Here is a 17,929-nt window from a genome sequence, read left to right as displayed (position 1 = left end):
TTTAAAACAGATTGATTAAAGAAATGATTCTTTGTAGTTGGTGGTGGAGGGGTTGATATCAGAGGAGATTTATTATCCTGGTTTGGCCTGTAGTTACTGTTCTCTAAACTGAAGAGAAAAAAACAGGGTGCTGAATTGTCAGAGCAGTAAAGATGTTTAATCTTCCTCCCTGCCTTCCTTCCTTCCTTCCTTCCTTCCTTCCTTCCTTCCTTCCTTCCTTCCTTCCTTCCTTCCTTCCTTCCTTTGTTCATTCGTTTGTTCGTTCATTCCTTCTATGCTTCCCTCCGTTCATTAATCCTTCCTTCCTTTATTTGTTCCTTTGTTTGTTCCTACCTTTCTTCTTTCATTCCTTCCTTCCTTTCTTCCTTTATTGGTTCCTTCCATCCTTGGTTCCTTCCTTCCTTCGTTTATTCCTTCCTTCTATGCTTCCCTCTGTTCATTCATCCTTCCTTCCTTTTTTGTTCCTTCCTTCCTTTGTTCATTCATTCCTTCCTTCCTTTGTTCAATCATTCCTTCCTTCCTTTGTTCATTCATTCCTTCCTTCCTTTGTTCATTCATTCCTTCCTTCTATTCTTCCCTCCGTTCATTCATCCTTCCTTTGTTCATTCATTCCTTCCTTCCTTTGTTCATTCATTCCTTCCTTCCTTTGTTCATTCATTCCTTCCTTCTATTCTTCCCTCCGTTCATTCATCCTTCCTTTGTTCATTCATCCTTCCTTCCTTTGTTCATTCATTCCTTCCTTCCTTTGTTCATTCATTCCTTCCTTCCTTTGTTCATTCATTCCTTCCTTCCTTTGTTCATTCATTCCTTCCTTCCTTTGTTCATTCATTCCTTCCTTCTATTCTTCCCTCCGTTCATTCATCCTTCCTTTGTTCATTCATTCCTTCCTTCCTTTGTTCATTCATTCCTTCCTTCCTTTGTTCATTCATTCCTTCCTTCTATTCTTCCCTCCGTTCATTCATCCTTCCTTTGTTCATTCATTCCTTCCTTTGTTCATTCATTCCTTCCTTCCTTTGTTCATTCATTCCTTCCTTTGTTCATTCATTCCTTCCTTTGTTCATTCATTCCTTCCTTCTATTCTTCCCTCCGTTCATTCATCCTTCCTTTGTTCATTCATCTTCCTTCCTTCCTTCCTTCCTTCCTTCCTTCCTTCCTTCCTTCCTTCCTTCCTTCCTTCCTTCCTTCCTTCCTTCCTTCCTTCCTTCCTTCCTTCCTTCCTTCCTTCCTTTGTTGGTTCCTGCCTTCCTTCCTTCCTTTGTTCCTTCCATCCTTTGTTCATTCGTTTGTTCGTTCATTCCTTCAATGCTTCCCTCTGTTCATTCATCCTTCCTTCCTTCCTTCTATGCTTCCCTTCGTTCATTCATCCTTCCTTCCTTTATTTGTTCCTTTGTTTGTTCCTACCTTTCTTCGTTTATTCCTTCCTTCTATGCTTTCCTCTGTTCATTCATTCCTTCCTTCCTTTCTTCCTTTATTGGTTCCTTCCTTCCTTCGTTTATTCCTTCCTTCTATGCTTTCCTCTGTTCATTCATCCTTCCTTCCTTCCTTCCTTTTTTTGTTCCTTCCTTCCTTCCTTTTTTTGTTCCTTCCTTTTTTTGTTCCTTCCTTCCTTCCTTCCTTCCTTCCTTCCTTCCTTCCTTCCTTCCTTCCTTCCTTCCTTCCTTCCTTCCTTCCTTCCTTCCTATTCATCTCTACATACCATCCAATCGACTCAATATGCTTCTGGTAAATTCACCTTCAACAAAACGCCAGTTCAACAAAATGACGACCAAAGAGGGAAACAGACTGAAGTTGTTTTTGTGAATATCTATCTTGGATTCAACAAACGTTGACATCATTCAATGTTTTCCTCATGTTCCTCAGTTCTTGTCAGAGGTGGAAGCCTGGTGTAAAGTCTGCAGTGAGGGGGGGTTACCGTCTGAGATGCAGGAGCTGGAAATCGCCATCCATCGCCATCAGAGCCTGTACGAGCAGGTGACCCAGGCCTACACCGAGGTCAGTCTTCCTCACCACCAACAGCATAGAAAATGATTATGAGCAACAAACAGCAAAGCTTTGAAAGTCGTTTTTTCAGAAAAGCCTTTTTCTTTAAAGTTTGTAGCATAAATCTCTGAATAAAGCCACATTTTGAAATCCAGCTGCTGTTTCTAGATCTTGTTCTCTGATTAAACACAATGAAAATACTCTAAAGCTGCACATTTTCTACAAAATAGTCCTATTTTTAGCTGATGGAGAGCAGTAATATAGTTCTGTGCTGTCAGAGCGGCAAACTGTGATAACAGGGTGGCGATGCTCAGCCGCTGCGCTGACCCTTCCACCCGTTTCAAACACTCCACTAAATTTAGTCCTGGAGTGCTCCCACTCTTCCCCGCTCCATGCTGCTGTCTGTTGCTTTATCTTTAGACAAGCTGTTGCTGGTTTTCATGCTTATCTATAAAAAGATAAGTCCATATATATAAACAGACATAAACCTCCAGGCAGCCGTTCAGACTGAGGCAGTTCGCTTTGGCACGATCTTCCTGTCTTGACGGTTCTACGAGTCCTTCATGATGCTGCTTACCAGAAAATAAACTGCACTAAAGTTTTTATATACTATCACTACCTTGTTGCACAGTCAGACCGTTCAGGTTTTGTTTCCATGCACTTTATTTCAGTGGTTGTTATAAAAATTAGACTGCATTTAGACAGAGAAACAAACAAAAAGTCCTTCACTGGAAAAAATCAAAATCTAGATAAGTCATTTTTTCTTAAAATAAGTGCATTTCTTCTTAAATTGAGGAGATTAAAGAGATATTTTGCAAATGGAACAAGACAGTTTAGATTTAAAATAAGAAAACACAATTGCATTGTCTTATTCCAAGTGCATATTATCAAATTATCTTATTTTAAGGGTAAAAATACTAATTCCATTGGCAAATTATCAAATTTACCTATAAAAAAATCAAGGGTAAATATACTTACCGTAATTTAAGAAATTTTTACTTATTTCTAGATCATTTTTGCAGTGTTCAGAAACAAACAGCGTTTCAAATCTGTTCCCTGAACAGTAACAGGATCCATTCAGCGATTCACAGGTTAAGAATCGGTCTATGTACGAAAACCGTGTTTCTGGCGCTAATGGAAGCAGGCGTGCTAATGATGCCGAATGCAGGAGCAGCAGCCCTATCTGTTGCTGTAAAAAACATTCCCCTCTTCAACCTTGAGGACACTCTTGTTCTTGCTTAGAATAGAAGCATTTTCGCCGCTGATGTTGCACCTCATGTCACAAATATTGCACCGAGAGAACATCTGGAAAATAGAGCCATACTTTGAGAGCTTTCTATTGGCCCTGCTTGCTTTGTTTACTTTCCCAGCAGCTTCTGACATCACTACACTCTTGTTTATGCAATCCTGTTTTCATGTCCAGCATGGAAAATCCTCTGCTCCTCCATTGCTTGTCATGATGTCATCTTTGTTTTTACTTGTTGTACTAGGTTTTATTGGGAGAATTTGGTCAGTAACCAAATTCATTACGCATTCCTAGTCTTCATCACCTAAAAGCTTTCAACTGAATTCTTACTTTCAACGTAACTTAGCTCTCATTCCTTTCTTTATTTATATGATGCAAAGTCTAAAATAGAATAAATCAAGTCACCTTTCAGTGCTCTTCTATTGTTATTAAAACTTTAAATTTTATTAGTGAGGTTTAAGCTATCTGAGGTGGATTCACTTGCCGTTAAACATTTTGTAAGTTTTTACTGAGAAATAGATTTAAACGACCCTTTTATTTGACTTTACGACTAAAGCATTGTTTAATGAGTAGACTGACTCCTCCATAGTTAAGTGCTTTAAACCTATAGACTATTTTCCTAAATGGGTTCAATCTAACAAGTAATCGAAGCGTTATATTAAAAATGGAACCCACCAGCATCCAGCTCAATTTAGACACCAATAGCAACTCCACATAAGCTAAAAAATGTAAAAAAAAATGACTAATGTGTTCTTTTAAGTCAATCTGTGTACACATCAAAAAGACGATCCCTACTTTATCAATGAAAGGGCGTGAGAAAATATTTCAACTATTAAGAATACATGATTTAACTACAGGTGCTGGTCATAAAATTAGAATATCATGAAAAAGTTGATTGATTTCAGTAATTCCATTCAAAAAGTTGGTCAGCTGCAGGAAGCATGAAGTGCTCTAAAACTTCCTGGTATGTGGCTGCGTTGACCCTGGACCTCAGAAAACCCAATGGACCAACACCAGCAGATGACATGGCACCCCAAACCATCACTGACTGTGGAAACTTTACACTGGACTTCAAGCAACGTGGATGAAGTGCCTCTCTTCTTTTCCTCCAGACTCTGGGACCTTGATTTCCAAAGGAAATGCAAAATTTACTTTCATCAGAGAACATGACTTTGGACCACTCACCAGCAGTCCAGTCCTGTTTCTCTTTAGCCCAGGCAAGACGCTTCTGACGCTGTCTGTGGTTCAAGAGTGGCTTGACACAAGGAATGCGACAGCAGAAACCCACGTCTTTCATACGTCTGTGTGTGGTGGTTCTTGAAGCACTCACTCCAGCTGCAGTCCACTCTTTGTGAATCTCCCCCACATTTTTGAATGGGTTTTGTTTCACAATCCTCTCCAGGGTGCGGTTATCTCTCTTGCTTGTACACTTTTTTCGACCACATCTTTTCCTTCCCTTCGCCTCTCTATTAATGTGCTTGGACACTGAGCTCTGTGAACAGCCAGCCTCTTTAGCGATGACCTTTTGTGTCTTGCCCTCCTTGTGCAAGGTGTCGATGGTCGTCTTTTGGACAACTGTCAAGTCAGCAGTCTTCCCCATGATTGTGTAGCCTATAGAACTAGACTGAAAGACCATTTAAAGGCTTTTGCAGGTGGTTTGAGTTAATTAGCTGATTAGAGTGTGGCACCAGGGGCCATCAATTTTGAACCTTTTCACAATATTCTAATTTTCTGATATGATGAATTTGAGATTTTCATTTGTTGTCATTTGTAATCATCAAAATTAAACAAAATAAACATCTGAAATATATGAGTTTGTATGTAATGTATGAATATAATATACAAGTTTCACTTTTTAAATGGAATTACTGAAATCAATCAACTTTTTCATGATATTCTAATTTTATGACCAGCACCTGTATGTCTTTCAAATAATCAATTAATCTGCATAATTTCAGCAGTTGCAGAGTTAGAAAGTAAAGCTTGAATTGCAAAACTGGGAGCTGTCATGTTTCAGCAGCCAAACCGCGTGAAAGAGGAATGGCTTTAGAGGAGCAGCAGTTCCTGTTTAATCAGCACTTTTCCAAAGGAATGAATTCAGTCAAAAAATTGTTTTTTTTTTTTGTTTTTTTTTTTTATTATCATGTTTTGGATTTCATTCCAGCTCATAATTAGTTATCATTTCTCAGCCATTCCATAAATTAAAAAGCAGTAACTATACCTACTGACCATCCAGCATCCTCTCTGCTTTTCACTCCTAAGCAGCAAATAAAAACAAGCCCAACTAGTGATTATAATTTTCTGTGATTAAATCTATTACCTCTTCCATCTTCTACGAGGGTATTAATTTATTGCTACAAATGTACCTGTTGGCTTGTTTCTATAGATTTTCCACCTTCGTGAGGTTTTCTAGGAATGTAGGAAAATCCAGCTGAAGATAAGAAGCTGTATATAATGTTGTGTTAATCAGAACCAGATGAGATGAGATTTTAGGAAAAAAAGGCTAAGGGTTTAAAAAATCATACTCTTTATACCGGACCAGCAAGTTAAACCTTTCCACAATACCAAACTGTGGTTTAACTAGCCTTGCATCTATAGCTGCTGGTTAAGGAGGATATGTGAGCAAAGCAAATAAGGAAGATCACAGACAAATGTAGCTTCCCAGACCTAGAGTCGCCATCTCCCTGAAAAAAAAAGGGACACCTTGTGTGCGTAGTCTCAAATCTGACAGTGTGACCATGGGCTACAGAAAAAGTGAGCCGGCACACCGTGCAGTGTGCTTTATATTCATTATTGCAACCTTTTTCCACCCAGGTATTTGTTTTTCTCATTCCTTCCTATATTTCTGCATCCTTTTTTTTTATTTTGGAGGAGGAGCATCGCTATGCGAAGGTGTACCACCCCCAAAAGTAGCATCAGCATTTAAATTACTCCATTCATCGCCCATACTGCTCTGTAGTCTCCCGCTTCTTCTCCTTGAGCAACACTTGGCTCGACCAATGGGAGGAGGGGATTCTGGATCGTTACATATATGCTGTCAGCTCGTTGGTCACAATGCAGAACAAGTTTACCGTAAGTTTTGTATCTAACGTGCCCTTGTTCTTCATTTTCCAATAGCTTTTTACTCTCACAGTAATGAGGGACAAAGTGCATCCCTTTTCTACGACGGGTATTAGGGCCAGGCTAGAGATTTACGACTTTATTTTCGTAATTTTATGACTTTATTTTTGTAATTTACGAATTTATTCTCGTAACATTACGATTTTATTCTCGAAATAGAAGAAAAAAAAAATCTCTAGCCTGGCCCTAATACTCCGTTGTACTTTGCACTAAATATGGGTCAGGTACTTCTATTTCTAAATACGGAACGATTTCGTTTTCAAGGGACGGTTGGCAATCCCATCCAGACCCCATCTTTGAGAATATTCACTTAAACATGTTAAAAAAATACTAGTTTACTTTCATTACTCTCCCCTGTTCAGTGTAGAAAGTTAGCTCAGCTTTGAACAATCATAGATCAAATGTAGTGCAGACTCATTTAAAAACATCTAAAAGCCCTTAAGTTTAACAGACAAGAAAGTGTGGTGCTGTTAGCAGCTAATAGTTAGCCACAAAATGCTTTCTTTCCGCTCCAATCTTCTCTCTCACTATTTATTTTACCTACCAAACATAAGCTAAAGTAGAGGAGGCTCCTAGCTCCAAGCTGATGTGATAAAGTTTTCAATCATCCAGTCTGTCAACACAGCAGAACTAATCAATCACATCTTTCACATTTTACTTTAAAATAAGAGTCTGAGTCAAACACAGATGCTCACCTCATCAACATCACCCTCATTACTGAGCCTTATAGTAACAGATTCGCCCTTTTTCATCAATATAAAAGCATGTTTTAGGAAAGAAAGGTTTCCTTTCCGCCTGATGTTCAGCCTTTTTCTGTCATCAGGTGAGTCAGGATGGGAAAGCGCTGCTGGATGTCCTGCAGAGACCTCTGAGTCCAGTCAACTCTGACTCCCTAACGGCGACGGCTAATTACTCCAAAGCGGTCAGTGTCACTAGCAAGCGACCTTTAAGCAAATGACTGTACCATCTAAAGCTGTTTGTGTAACCTGTCAGGTTCATTGCATCCTTGACGTGGTGCATGAGGTCCTTCACCATCAGCGGCGCCTGGAAAACATTTGGCAGCATCGAAAGGTCCGACTTCACCAGAGGCTGCAGCTGTGTGTGTTCCAGCAAGACGTACAACAGGTATAATATCACAGAGCTCTGAGTCACCAAGATAAAGGACATTATAGCTCTTAGTCTACGGCAGAGCGGAGGTCTTCAACAGGGGGTCCAAGACCCCTAGGGAGTCCACGGATGTACTGCATGGGAGTCACGGAAGTTTTGGTTGATGATACTTTTTTTATATTCCCCCTGCAATTTTTTCCACTAATTGAAATGTCTTTAAATACACATTAACATGAATTCTCACACACTGTAGTAAACCGATAAATGGAGGCAAAAGATGTGTTTCTTTCATTGATACACACATTCAGCGACACACAGGAGCTCTTTCAAGCTGGGCACCGTTTCATTCACAACACCTGTCCCATCAACCAGGAATCAGAATCAGAAATACCTTAATAATCCCAGGGAGAAATTCCTTTCTTGACATTACTCCAACTGTAATAGAGTGACTCTAGGATCAGTTTGATATAACACAATTTAATACAATATATATGTAATTAGGGGGTCCCTGCTTCATCTTGCCATCAGTTTGGGGGTCCTTGGCCTGGAAAACGTTGAAGACCCCTGGTCTAGAGGAAGTGAGGGAAGGAGAAAACTGGGCTGTGAGACTCAGTAATGCTTCACATTTACTGGAGTTACATAAGCACTGCTTCTGGAAACCGTTTCAGATCTGTTTTAAATAAAGTCAAGTGGGTTCTGCCACCTAGTGTAGGACCATTGGACAAGACTCCATCGTCCCCCTGTAGTTTAGGGTTTTATCTCAGAGATGACATGTTTGATGAAAACTTCTGGGCTTTCTACTGGGTCAGGGTCCTGGGCTGGTAGACTCATAATGCCAATTTGGTCTGGAAGGTCATTTTCATCTTTGGCATAATGGAAAGTGAACTGTTCTAAGGTCAACAGTTGGAGAAACATCCTCATAACATGATGCCAGAGGTAACGTGCTTCACAATATACTGTGGCTTTAGTTCAGGGTTTAGATTACTCTCCGATCCACTGTGGAGCAGGAAATATATGTGGTAAGAAAACTGTTAATATCCTAAGTTGTCTTGATTTGCATTTACTTATAGTTTCATACGTGCATGCAACATCAGGGTGTTTAATCTGCAAGAATGCAAGGTTAGAAATTATAAATACACTTTATAAATGCACAAAAATACAACACTAAGGTACTAACCATATGTTTATGATTAGAAACGACAGTAGCAGCCGTTCAAATTGGCCCTTCCCAGTCAAACACCAGATGAATAGCAGATCACTTCCCTCCAACTCCCTGTGAAATCCCCTCCAACTTCCAGCCACTGAAGAGGCCCCCTCTTGCATATTTTTTTACTCTGACTCCACCCTTTCACTGAATTACAGGGTCTGACCAGGAGATGAGGCTTCTCTTTATATCTTAATGTCCTATTCATCAAATATTGATGTTTGAATAAAACCAGCTAAGGGCCAATAAAGGAAAGTGGGGAAATTTTGAATGGCTACTACTGTAGATAATAAATTGTAACTGCATATTTACTTTGTTTAGTAACTAGTCACTTTAATTGAGCAGTAACTGAGGTATTAATCAATTTCTTTATTGTCAACAACAATTTACAATGTATTCGAGATTTCAGTCCAGTACAAACCCTTCATCACATACAACTTCTTACCAGTTGGTGGCGGTATTGCACCTGAAGATTTCGCCAACCACCTTCTAGCGTGGAGAAGAGAAAGACGACAAAAAGAGGACCAAGGATCAAACATTATACTGTTCACGGGTTAAAAACAACATTTTAATAAAGATCTAACCTTGTTTTTGTTCTCCTCATCTTCTCGTTTAAAGGCGGTCGGTGAACAAATTTTTGGTAGAGTACTGCCACCAACTGGTAGGGAGTGTTAGAGCTTTATGTAGATGTTACTCCTAAATGTCTTTTTTGTATTTGTAATGCCATTTCGCTGCAAAATTGTACATTCGTAACTTATATTTATACATTCCAAACATTTTTTTTTATAGATGTAGATTTTTGTTGGGAGTTATCATACCTTATAAAAAACAGATTTAGTGATTTATTCAGAGTTTTGTTCCAGTATGGGACTTTGCTCGAGTTCCAGCATTCTGATATAAAATTAAAACCTCACAGGTATCTGTCACGCAGACCTTCTCTATCGTGGGGGGACTCATCAGCTCAGTCTTTGTTATCTGATGTATTATTGGATCGATTGGAAATTTAGCTTTTCTTCAACTCTAAGCTTTTAAGCAACAACTTATTTCCACTCTTCTGTTTTTTTTACCTCTACAATCGGCTTTTTAATCAAAGAGCGCTGCTGTTTCGAACATTAAGGAAACGCATTTTAACCCACATGCACCACATTCCCTGCCTCTGTCCTTAAATAAGGACCACATGTTTGATTCCTGCTTGTTCGCGGGATGAATGAGCTCAGGGATTGAAATCCACTCTGTTTTCACTTGGAACCGTTAAAATAATGAGTCAGTTGCACCAAATATCTAGCAAGCATGTCATAACTGTTGGTTGTGTAGGTTTTCTATTACTTTGCTGCACACACTGGTAAATCATGGGCTATGTAGATATTTAATCCCCCCCCCATTATAGTAATTGATCTGGTTAGCGATGTTGGACCGCCAATATTTTGAACTCAGCTGTAATTGTTGGTTGGTCTAATTGGCTGGCATTTAGCACATGACAGAACCTAACAGGGCTGAAACGCTTTCTCCTGTGGTTTCACTTTCCTGACTGGGCCTCTGCCCCGACTTTGGATCGCGTCGTCCTGTGTGTGTAGATGTTAGTGGCGTCTGCTTTGCAGAACCAGCGCGGCGTGTTCATTCATCCTTCTACATCCTTCTCACACAAACTGCTGTCTGCTACCGCTGCTCATCCCTCAGACCCCAGACTGGTTTGGAGACATTCCTGGAGCCTTTATGATGTCCAGGAGCTCCTGATTTAATTTTGCAGCTGTTTATATCTATAACAAAGGGGAGGGACTGTGATTAGCTGGAGTGGACCAGAAGGAGGGTTGAAATGTGAATCTGATGTAACTAGAATCAAGTCCAGCCAAGTATTACTGCTGTTGCGGGAATTTCTCTGAAGAGGTTTTACAGATAAAGTGATCCAAAACAGGCAAAGATAAACAGAATGAGGCAAATCAGCTTAAATTAAATGTTTGAAGAAAATTCCACTGACTATGTTTCACATGAAATCATGATAAGCTTCTATTTACCCTGGTTCTGGACCGGCTGTTCCCAGAAGAACTGCTGGAAGCAGAGGTTTCCAGGCTCCTATATGTTCAAATCTCTCATGATAATTGATGCCAGGATTCTGCCTTAGCTTAAAGTTATAGTGGAGGATGTTTGATATGTTCCATATGAATCATATAAATAAGTGGTCCTCCTAATTGTCAATAATTCTGGTGATATTTTTGCGTAAGGACTTCTTACTTGCTCCTCCTCATTTTCACTTACTGCTGGTGAGTCTGACATGGTGGACAAATTGCAAATCTACCTTTAGAAAGTAAGCTGTTTGAGCGTTGCAAACAGCAACTAACAGAAAGTGTGCACAAGGAGAAATGTGCATGCTCTCGCAGGCGTATAATAGTCGTTCCCTCTCAGGAGTGGGTACAGGGCTGTGCATGTGCATTTTCTTTTTTTAACTGGAGAGAGCAGGTCTTTTCAAAAATACGTAAAAATCCTCCATTATACCTTTAAACATCCACCTGATTTAAGTGAGAACTAATTAAACTGAACTGCTCAGCTGGATCAACAGCTGCTGTGTGACCTCCTGGGTTGATGAACTGAGTTCACTGACCGGCTTGTTGGGACTTCAGCCTAGAGATCATCATGAGCAGATCTTAAAGTTGTTTCTAGTCTTGTCCTGTATTTAGATATTTCTTTTTTAGGTTTTCCTCAACTATTTGGTCTTTAGTCTAACTTAGATCCTGAAGACCAAGAAGAGCAGTGATCCTACAGTAAACCTACCAGCAGAGAGAATAACAATATTCCTGTTAGCTTTGTTATTTCTATGTTGTAACGATTCTTCTTGACAACAAATATTTAAAGAAGAGCTGATCTGTTTTAGCATTTTTTATTTATACTAAAATTTCAATTTTGTTTCACATTTTCCTCTGGACTAACCACAATCTGCTTGACACCAAAGTTTCACTTATTTCATGGCCTTTAATAATTTCTTGTCCAGAGCCGATTGTCTTCAGACTTCATGCGGAAAGGTGAAGTTGTGCAAGAGACGTCTGCATGCATGGATCTGTGTGCTTGATGCAACTCTCTCTTCCCTTCTGTGTAGAAATGGTATTTTTTTATTGCATCATGTTGCATATGCAATGAATTTTCCAGTCCTTTTAAAAAAAGGATCTAATCCCCAAATTAATCCAGATAATCTATAAATTAGGCTTTAAGGATGCTATCGTTAAGTCACAGTAACAGCCCACTTCCCTGCAACTCCCAGCTAAATCCCCTCCAACTTCCAGTCATGGAGTGACCCCCTCTTGCATATTTTTCACTCTGACTCCCCCCTTTCACTGAATTACAGGGTCTGACCAGGAGATGATGCTTCTATTTAGATTTTAATGTCCACAAATCATGACAGAAAGAATATTTGAGTACAAAGATTGATATTTAAAAAAGAATTATAGGGGACCAGCCGGGGACCAGCCAAATTTTGAAGGGCTACTACTGTACAGTGCTAAGGCAGTTCTAGTGCTGCCCTCTTAGACACACTGTTCTGCTCTTTCCCTCATCCTGACAACACTTTACCCCCATGCCCACCCCCTCATCCAGCCGTGTTTCAGCATTGCACACTTTTGGGGGTTAAAAAAAAAAGAATTATGTTTTTATGTCAGTCTTAGTTATGCTTTGCGTAGCCTTTTTTCCCCACTATTTCTGAAAATGGACCAACTGGATGAGCAGAAAAGCTGAGTTTGTGCTTTTTGTTCATATAAACTTTCAATATTCCTGTCAGCCGAAGCCACACAGCGTGTGTTTCTTTCTTCTCTACTCTAGTAGGGACTCATTCATTTAGACTTGAAGGTTGGAAACCAGTTTGTCGTTGCAATGGCTCCAATAATGAACAGCCTTGTTTTTCCAGTGAGGCGGACGCTGCCCCACATCATCATGCTGTCTTAATCAAGAGCTGCTCAGCATTTTTCATGCATTCATTCTTAACTCTGCTGAAAAACCCACAGATTGATTTCCTTACAAACGTGTCACCATTTTAATGAAAGTAATAATAAATGACTGATCTTACAAACAATAATTTTTTGACCAATCATGCTAGGTTGATCTGAAATGATGATTTAAAGCAGCGCGTTAAAAGAAAGTTGAAGCGCCCCACCCTGGTTAACCTTTGCAACAGTCAAACACAGAAAATTCAACTGCAATAAAGTATACTGCAAAATAAATGCTCTCTTTTGAAGTGTAACAGTTTAATTTTTGCTATGTAACATAATTAAACATTGCCCTCAATATGTAAAAAAATCCATAGAAAACTCCAAATTGCCAGAATTGGTCATGGTTTCAGTCCCTTTTCACCATGTGTCCTCACCACAGGAACCTGGTTTAAAGGAAAAGTCCAGTCACGTTCAGAATTCAAACTGGTATTTTCACGACTATAAGGCGCATAAAAACGTCTTTTTTTCTCCTCAAAATGTACGGCGCGCCCTTTGGTGCGGTTCGCCCTATGTGTGTTGTTACTGCAGACGTTGTTGAGACCTCCATGAGAACGTTAAAGGGGGAAGTGTGGGAGTATGTAAAGAAGTATGTAAGGTGAAACAAATGAACGTTGTGCTTGCTGTTATTCCGGGAGGTCTGACAAAGGAATTTCAACCGCTCGACATCGGTGTGAACCGGCCATTCAAAGTAAGGCTGCGAGCGGCGTGGGAGCGATGGATGACTGACGGAGACCACAGTTTCAAGAAAAGTGGAAGGCGGAGCCGGGCAAGTTAAGCCACAGTTTGCGGATGGATTGTTGATGCTTGGACTAACGTGTCTGCTGGCTGTGTTGTTCGAGCTTTCGCAAAAGCGGCATAATTTCCGAGGAGCCGCACGTATTCGTTTTAGGTGTAAATAATGATCCATTTATCATTCCTTTAAATGTTTTCATGCTACATCGTTCGTTCAGATCAGGTGTTGTCAACAGATTTTACAGACTGCATAGCTGTTTAACGTGTGACCATATAGTCTACAGTTCTGTTAAATTGTTTCCTTAAATCGTGCTCAAAAAACACAGATAATAGAGACGATAGAGACATTATGACAGATTAGAGACGTACCAGCTGCAGACCTACCCAAACATCTCCCTTTAATCTCCCTGTTATGTATCCAGTATGGCCTACAGGCCATAAACACGTCGAACAGATTGGAAAAAAAAACCTTCTTCAGTCATCTTCCTTCTGTTTTATTTGTTCATTCTGTAGTATTTGTACAGTCAGGAGGCAGAATCAGGTCATACGTCTCCAGACTATAAATTTAGGGATGAGTGCTCAGATTTTGGCACCTTGGTGACATTATTATGAGACCCCAGAGGGTTTGCTAAAGACAAGCACCAAGACAAAGCCAACGGCTGAAACGGAGAGCACGGTTTTCGGCGGAGCGTTGACCGTTGTAATTGTCATGCTTCGCTTCCCACCGGGCCCCAGGGACACACACACCAGGGAAGACGTGCAAAGAAAGTAAGAGGGGTTGTCGAAACTTTATGCCACTACCATATAAATCAGTAAAATGAGGTTGTTCCAGCCTGAGTTGTTACAGCGCAGAATTAATGTGACCCTGGAGAGCAGAACGAAGCCCAGAATCAACATGTAGTTGATGGCTGGTCTCCTACCTCACACTGAGCTCTGCAGGTCACTCTGCTTCTCCTTGAGCTCAGAGCAGATCAAAGAGGTGGTGATTTCTGGATCTGTTGGAGATCTGCTGGTTGGTTCCGAAATCAGGTGTTTAATGTATCAGAGAACAGGTGTCTGATTCAGGGTACTCCTTTTTATTCTGTTGATATTTCCCAGCTGATCTGTATGATGGGACACACGTGTTCAGAGATATGTTTGTTTTTTTAAAGAAAGAGCGTCATTATGCCAGCCTCACACTGGGTGTCGCAAGGAAACCAAATCATTCAAATCAGTGCAGTTATAGAGGCATCATGGCCGCATGGCTCATCAGAACACAAGAAGGACGTTTTTCTGGACGTCAGATCAAGAGCAAGCTCCTGAATTCCACAAGTGAAAGTCCCACAGACAGGAAAGAGTTAAATAGATTCCAGAATAAAATCAACCCACCAACATAGACTATATAAAAAAGGACATTTATGGACTCTGATAACGAGTTTTCCCCTAAAACTCCTGGAAAGAATGCAAACACTTGTGGACTTCCTTCCTCCACAGCTCTGTTTCCACAGCTGGAGCCGCAGCCGGGCCAGGCTGGCCCAGCAGCAGTGTGAATCCTGCACTGGATCAGGACCGAAACCAGCATAAACAGTGTGAGCCCGGCTTCAGAAAATGTTTTTGGATTTAAAAGTTTAGAATATTTCTTTCAGGTATAGTAAAGAGGGACAAAAAACACATTACAATAAATAAAACATGCAATGACACTGTTCAGGAAAAACTCAACATATTTAAAGAGTTTGTTTTTCTCTGAAGCAGAGGTCACGGGTTAGCGGACCAGGGTCTGGATCTGGACCCACCTGCTGGCTAATCCGGACCCAACCTCATTTAAAACATTTATAAATTACCGCACTTAATCCAATGACAGTGTCTAACTTCATTTGCGCTGCTTCTTCTGTTAATACGGTAAAGTGCTCCAGAGCGTTTGGCTCCAGGCTGCACGTAAAATTAACCAATGAGCTGCTGTGAGTCTGGGTTGCTGCTGCTGCTACTTTTAGACACAGCAGGCAAACCTGTGGAAAGCCGGGCGATGGGAAAGAAGGAGAAGATGATGAGAAAAAGAGAGCAGAGAAAGTGTGGACTGCTGGAAGAACTGCGGTGAACTGGTGAAAGAAAAGTGAAATGGCGTGCTCAAAGATGACCCTGCACATTTAGAGGATGTTTGGCTCAACCTGCTGCTGTGAAGCAGGATTCTCCACCATGAACAGAATCAACAATAAATATGGATCCAGGCTCAAAATGACTAGCCTCGTGAGACCATCCTGATCTCGCGAGCTTACAAGGTTTCACTTGCAGATCAGTCTGGAGACTCTCTGTTTAAGAAAATTTGGAGCCGTTCACCAAACGAACGTCCAATCAGCGTTGGCTTTGAGGCGGGTTGAGGTGTGACGCAACGAGAAGCGCGACAGTTCAGTCTAAAGAACATGGCGGCTTCAGCCGATGAAACTAGCGTTAGCGTGGCTATCGAGCAAGTTTTATCGGAATTACAGAGTATTTCTTCACTGAAAGAAGAGCAAAACACTGCTCTGGAGGCTTTTCTCAGAGGAAAATATGTTTTTGCTCTTCTCCCGACTGGTTTTGGCAAGAGTTTGATCTATCAATTGGCTTGTGCCTGGCTTGTGGTTGTGTTTTTTCGTCGCTCTGTTAGTACGTCATATGCTCCGTTGATCTGATTGGTTTATTTGGCCCGTCTATCATCAACATAGGCCAATCAGCTAACCAGTATTTTCGCCCCTTCCCAAAATTACTTAAACGGAAGGTTTCCAGATGGATATGTGGAGCAAATCCATCTGGCGGAGTCAGGTTACAAAATGAGCCCCTTGATATGTGCTTTAAAATGGCTTTGTCTCCATTTAAACCCAGGTTTAAACCTTGCAGGGCAGCATAAAGCCCACTGCTCTCGTTAAGACAGAAAAAAAGAAAGAAAAAACAAATTGTCAGTTCGGGTGTTTTAAAAATATATGAATCAGGAAATTGTCTTTATATCAAACTGAAACATTTGTTCTCTACTTGAAAAAATCTTCAATTTTTTTATATTCTTTTATTAAAAATTCAATGTATAACATGGATGGATAAACACCTCATTTTATATCAGTATTAATTCTGTTCAAAGTAACAGATTATAATTAAAGATGTCTCTGTACCTTTACTAGTTATCAATTTTCTTAATTCGGACCCTGCTGATTTATAATTGGATACCCCTGCTCTAAAAGGTAGACAGATGCAGCTATGTATCTGCCTTTATGTTAAAGAAAATAAATAAAAAATTGATTATCAGGAAGAAGAATTTCACTTTCTTTGTTGAACTAAAGAGAAACTGTATCGATTCCAACAGAACAATCATATGAGGGAGGAACAAAATGAGGGTGATGAAGGCCTTTGAGAGACAGGAAGGAAATAGTGAGGGGTGTGTTTGGGGTAAAGGATGGCTCCAAGGTGCAAAAGGATCAAATAAACTCTGGTTTGCATTGGCAATAAAATGGATTAAAGTTTCATTTCTTTGCTCATCCGCAAAAGGACAGGTGCTCAGGCCACCTCTGGATGCTGCACCGTTCATAGCACTCACATTCTCAGCAGCTTGATGTTCCTGGATATCGTTGATCTGTGGAGATGCATGGCTGTGCTCTGGAGAGGAGAGGGAGGAATCAACAGAAGGTAGAAGGTGGAACTGAAATATGAGGTCATATGAAAGGAGGACAGATTTAAACACCTATATTTAAAACAGAGGGGCATTGCATCCTAAAGCCTTCACCCTTATGTTCTGTTGAGTTCTCGTCATTTCTTCTCCTAATTCCCTCAGAAAGCTTCCCTACGTAGGAGCTGGGACAGAGCATGGTGCTGTAGGGATCATTGGTTGTGGCGCCCCCTAAAGGAAAAGTAAACATATAAGACATATAAAATCTTTCTAACTCCAGGTCTATTTATTTAGAAGATGATCTTAAAAAGAAGTGAGGGCTGTTTTTATTTAGAATGTTGTCCATATAGTGAGGCAGGGGGATGCCTGAACAGAAAATCCCATCATTCGATGATCAGGCTTCGTCTTTAACTACAGAAAGTTTAGGAAAATAACTTCATACCTTAGTGGATCAGTATTTTGATTAAAACGGTTTTTCCAAGTTCCCAATCTAATTCTCCTTCCTTTTCTCTCATATTTTCATTCTCTTCTCAGACAAAGATGAGGAAATGTTTTCCATCCCAACAGAGAACTTGGCAGTTCTCTGTTTTTATTTGCATTTACAGAAAGATCAGAAAATGTGATGATGGAGCCTAAAAATAGAGGAGATCTTCTACAGCTTTGCACTGTTACCCTCACATCATCCCCACCAAGACAAGAGTCTTATTCTGTGATATGGGAATCTGGCCACCAGATCAATACATGTTCTGTATCATGCAGGTTTTGGACTGGATAGAAAACCATGGCGAGGCCTTCCTCAGCAAACACACAGGGGTTGGAAAATCCCTCCATCGAGCCCGAGCCCTGCAGAAAAGGCACGATGACTTTGAAGACGTAGCCCAGGTGAGTCTCTCTGCCTTCTACTGCAACAGGTAGTTTAGTGGCTGTGATGAAGTATTCTCCTCCTTAAAGATTAAGGTTTC

At 40.4% G+C, this 17,929-nt stretch overlaps 1 protein-coding gene across 3 annotated transcripts in view; it reads left to right on the top strand.

Moving 5' to 3' along the window:
* The window catches only part of kalrna (kalirin RhoGEF kinase a), a 285,539-nt gene that overhangs the window by 111,861 nt on the left and 155,749 nt on the right, over positions 1-17,929 (top strand). For all 3 annotated transcript variants that reach the window (XM_038301435.1, XM_038301434.1, XM_038301436.1), the window contains exons 11-14: positions 1,861-1,992; positions 7,170-7,268; positions 7,340-7,471; positions 17,727-17,849. In XM_038301435.1, the coding sequence (XP_038157363.1) occupies positions 1,861-1,992; positions 7,170-7,268; positions 7,340-7,471; positions 17,727-17,849 (486 nt within the window). The remainder of the gene's footprint in view (positions 1-1,860; positions 1,993-7,169; positions 7,269-7,339; positions 7,472-17,726; positions 17,850-17,929) is intronic.

This window comes from Cyprinodon tularosa, unplaced genomic scaffold, assembly GCF_016077235.1.
Source record: "Cyprinodon tularosa strain WSP-4 unplaced genomic scaffold, ASM1607723v1 ctg467, whole genome shotgun sequence".
Taxonomy (NCBI): Eukaryota; Metazoa; Chordata; class Actinopteri; order Cyprinodontiformes; family Cyprinodontidae; genus Cyprinodon; species Cyprinodon tularosa.
This window is presented reverse-complemented; position numbering and strand designations above follow the sequence as displayed.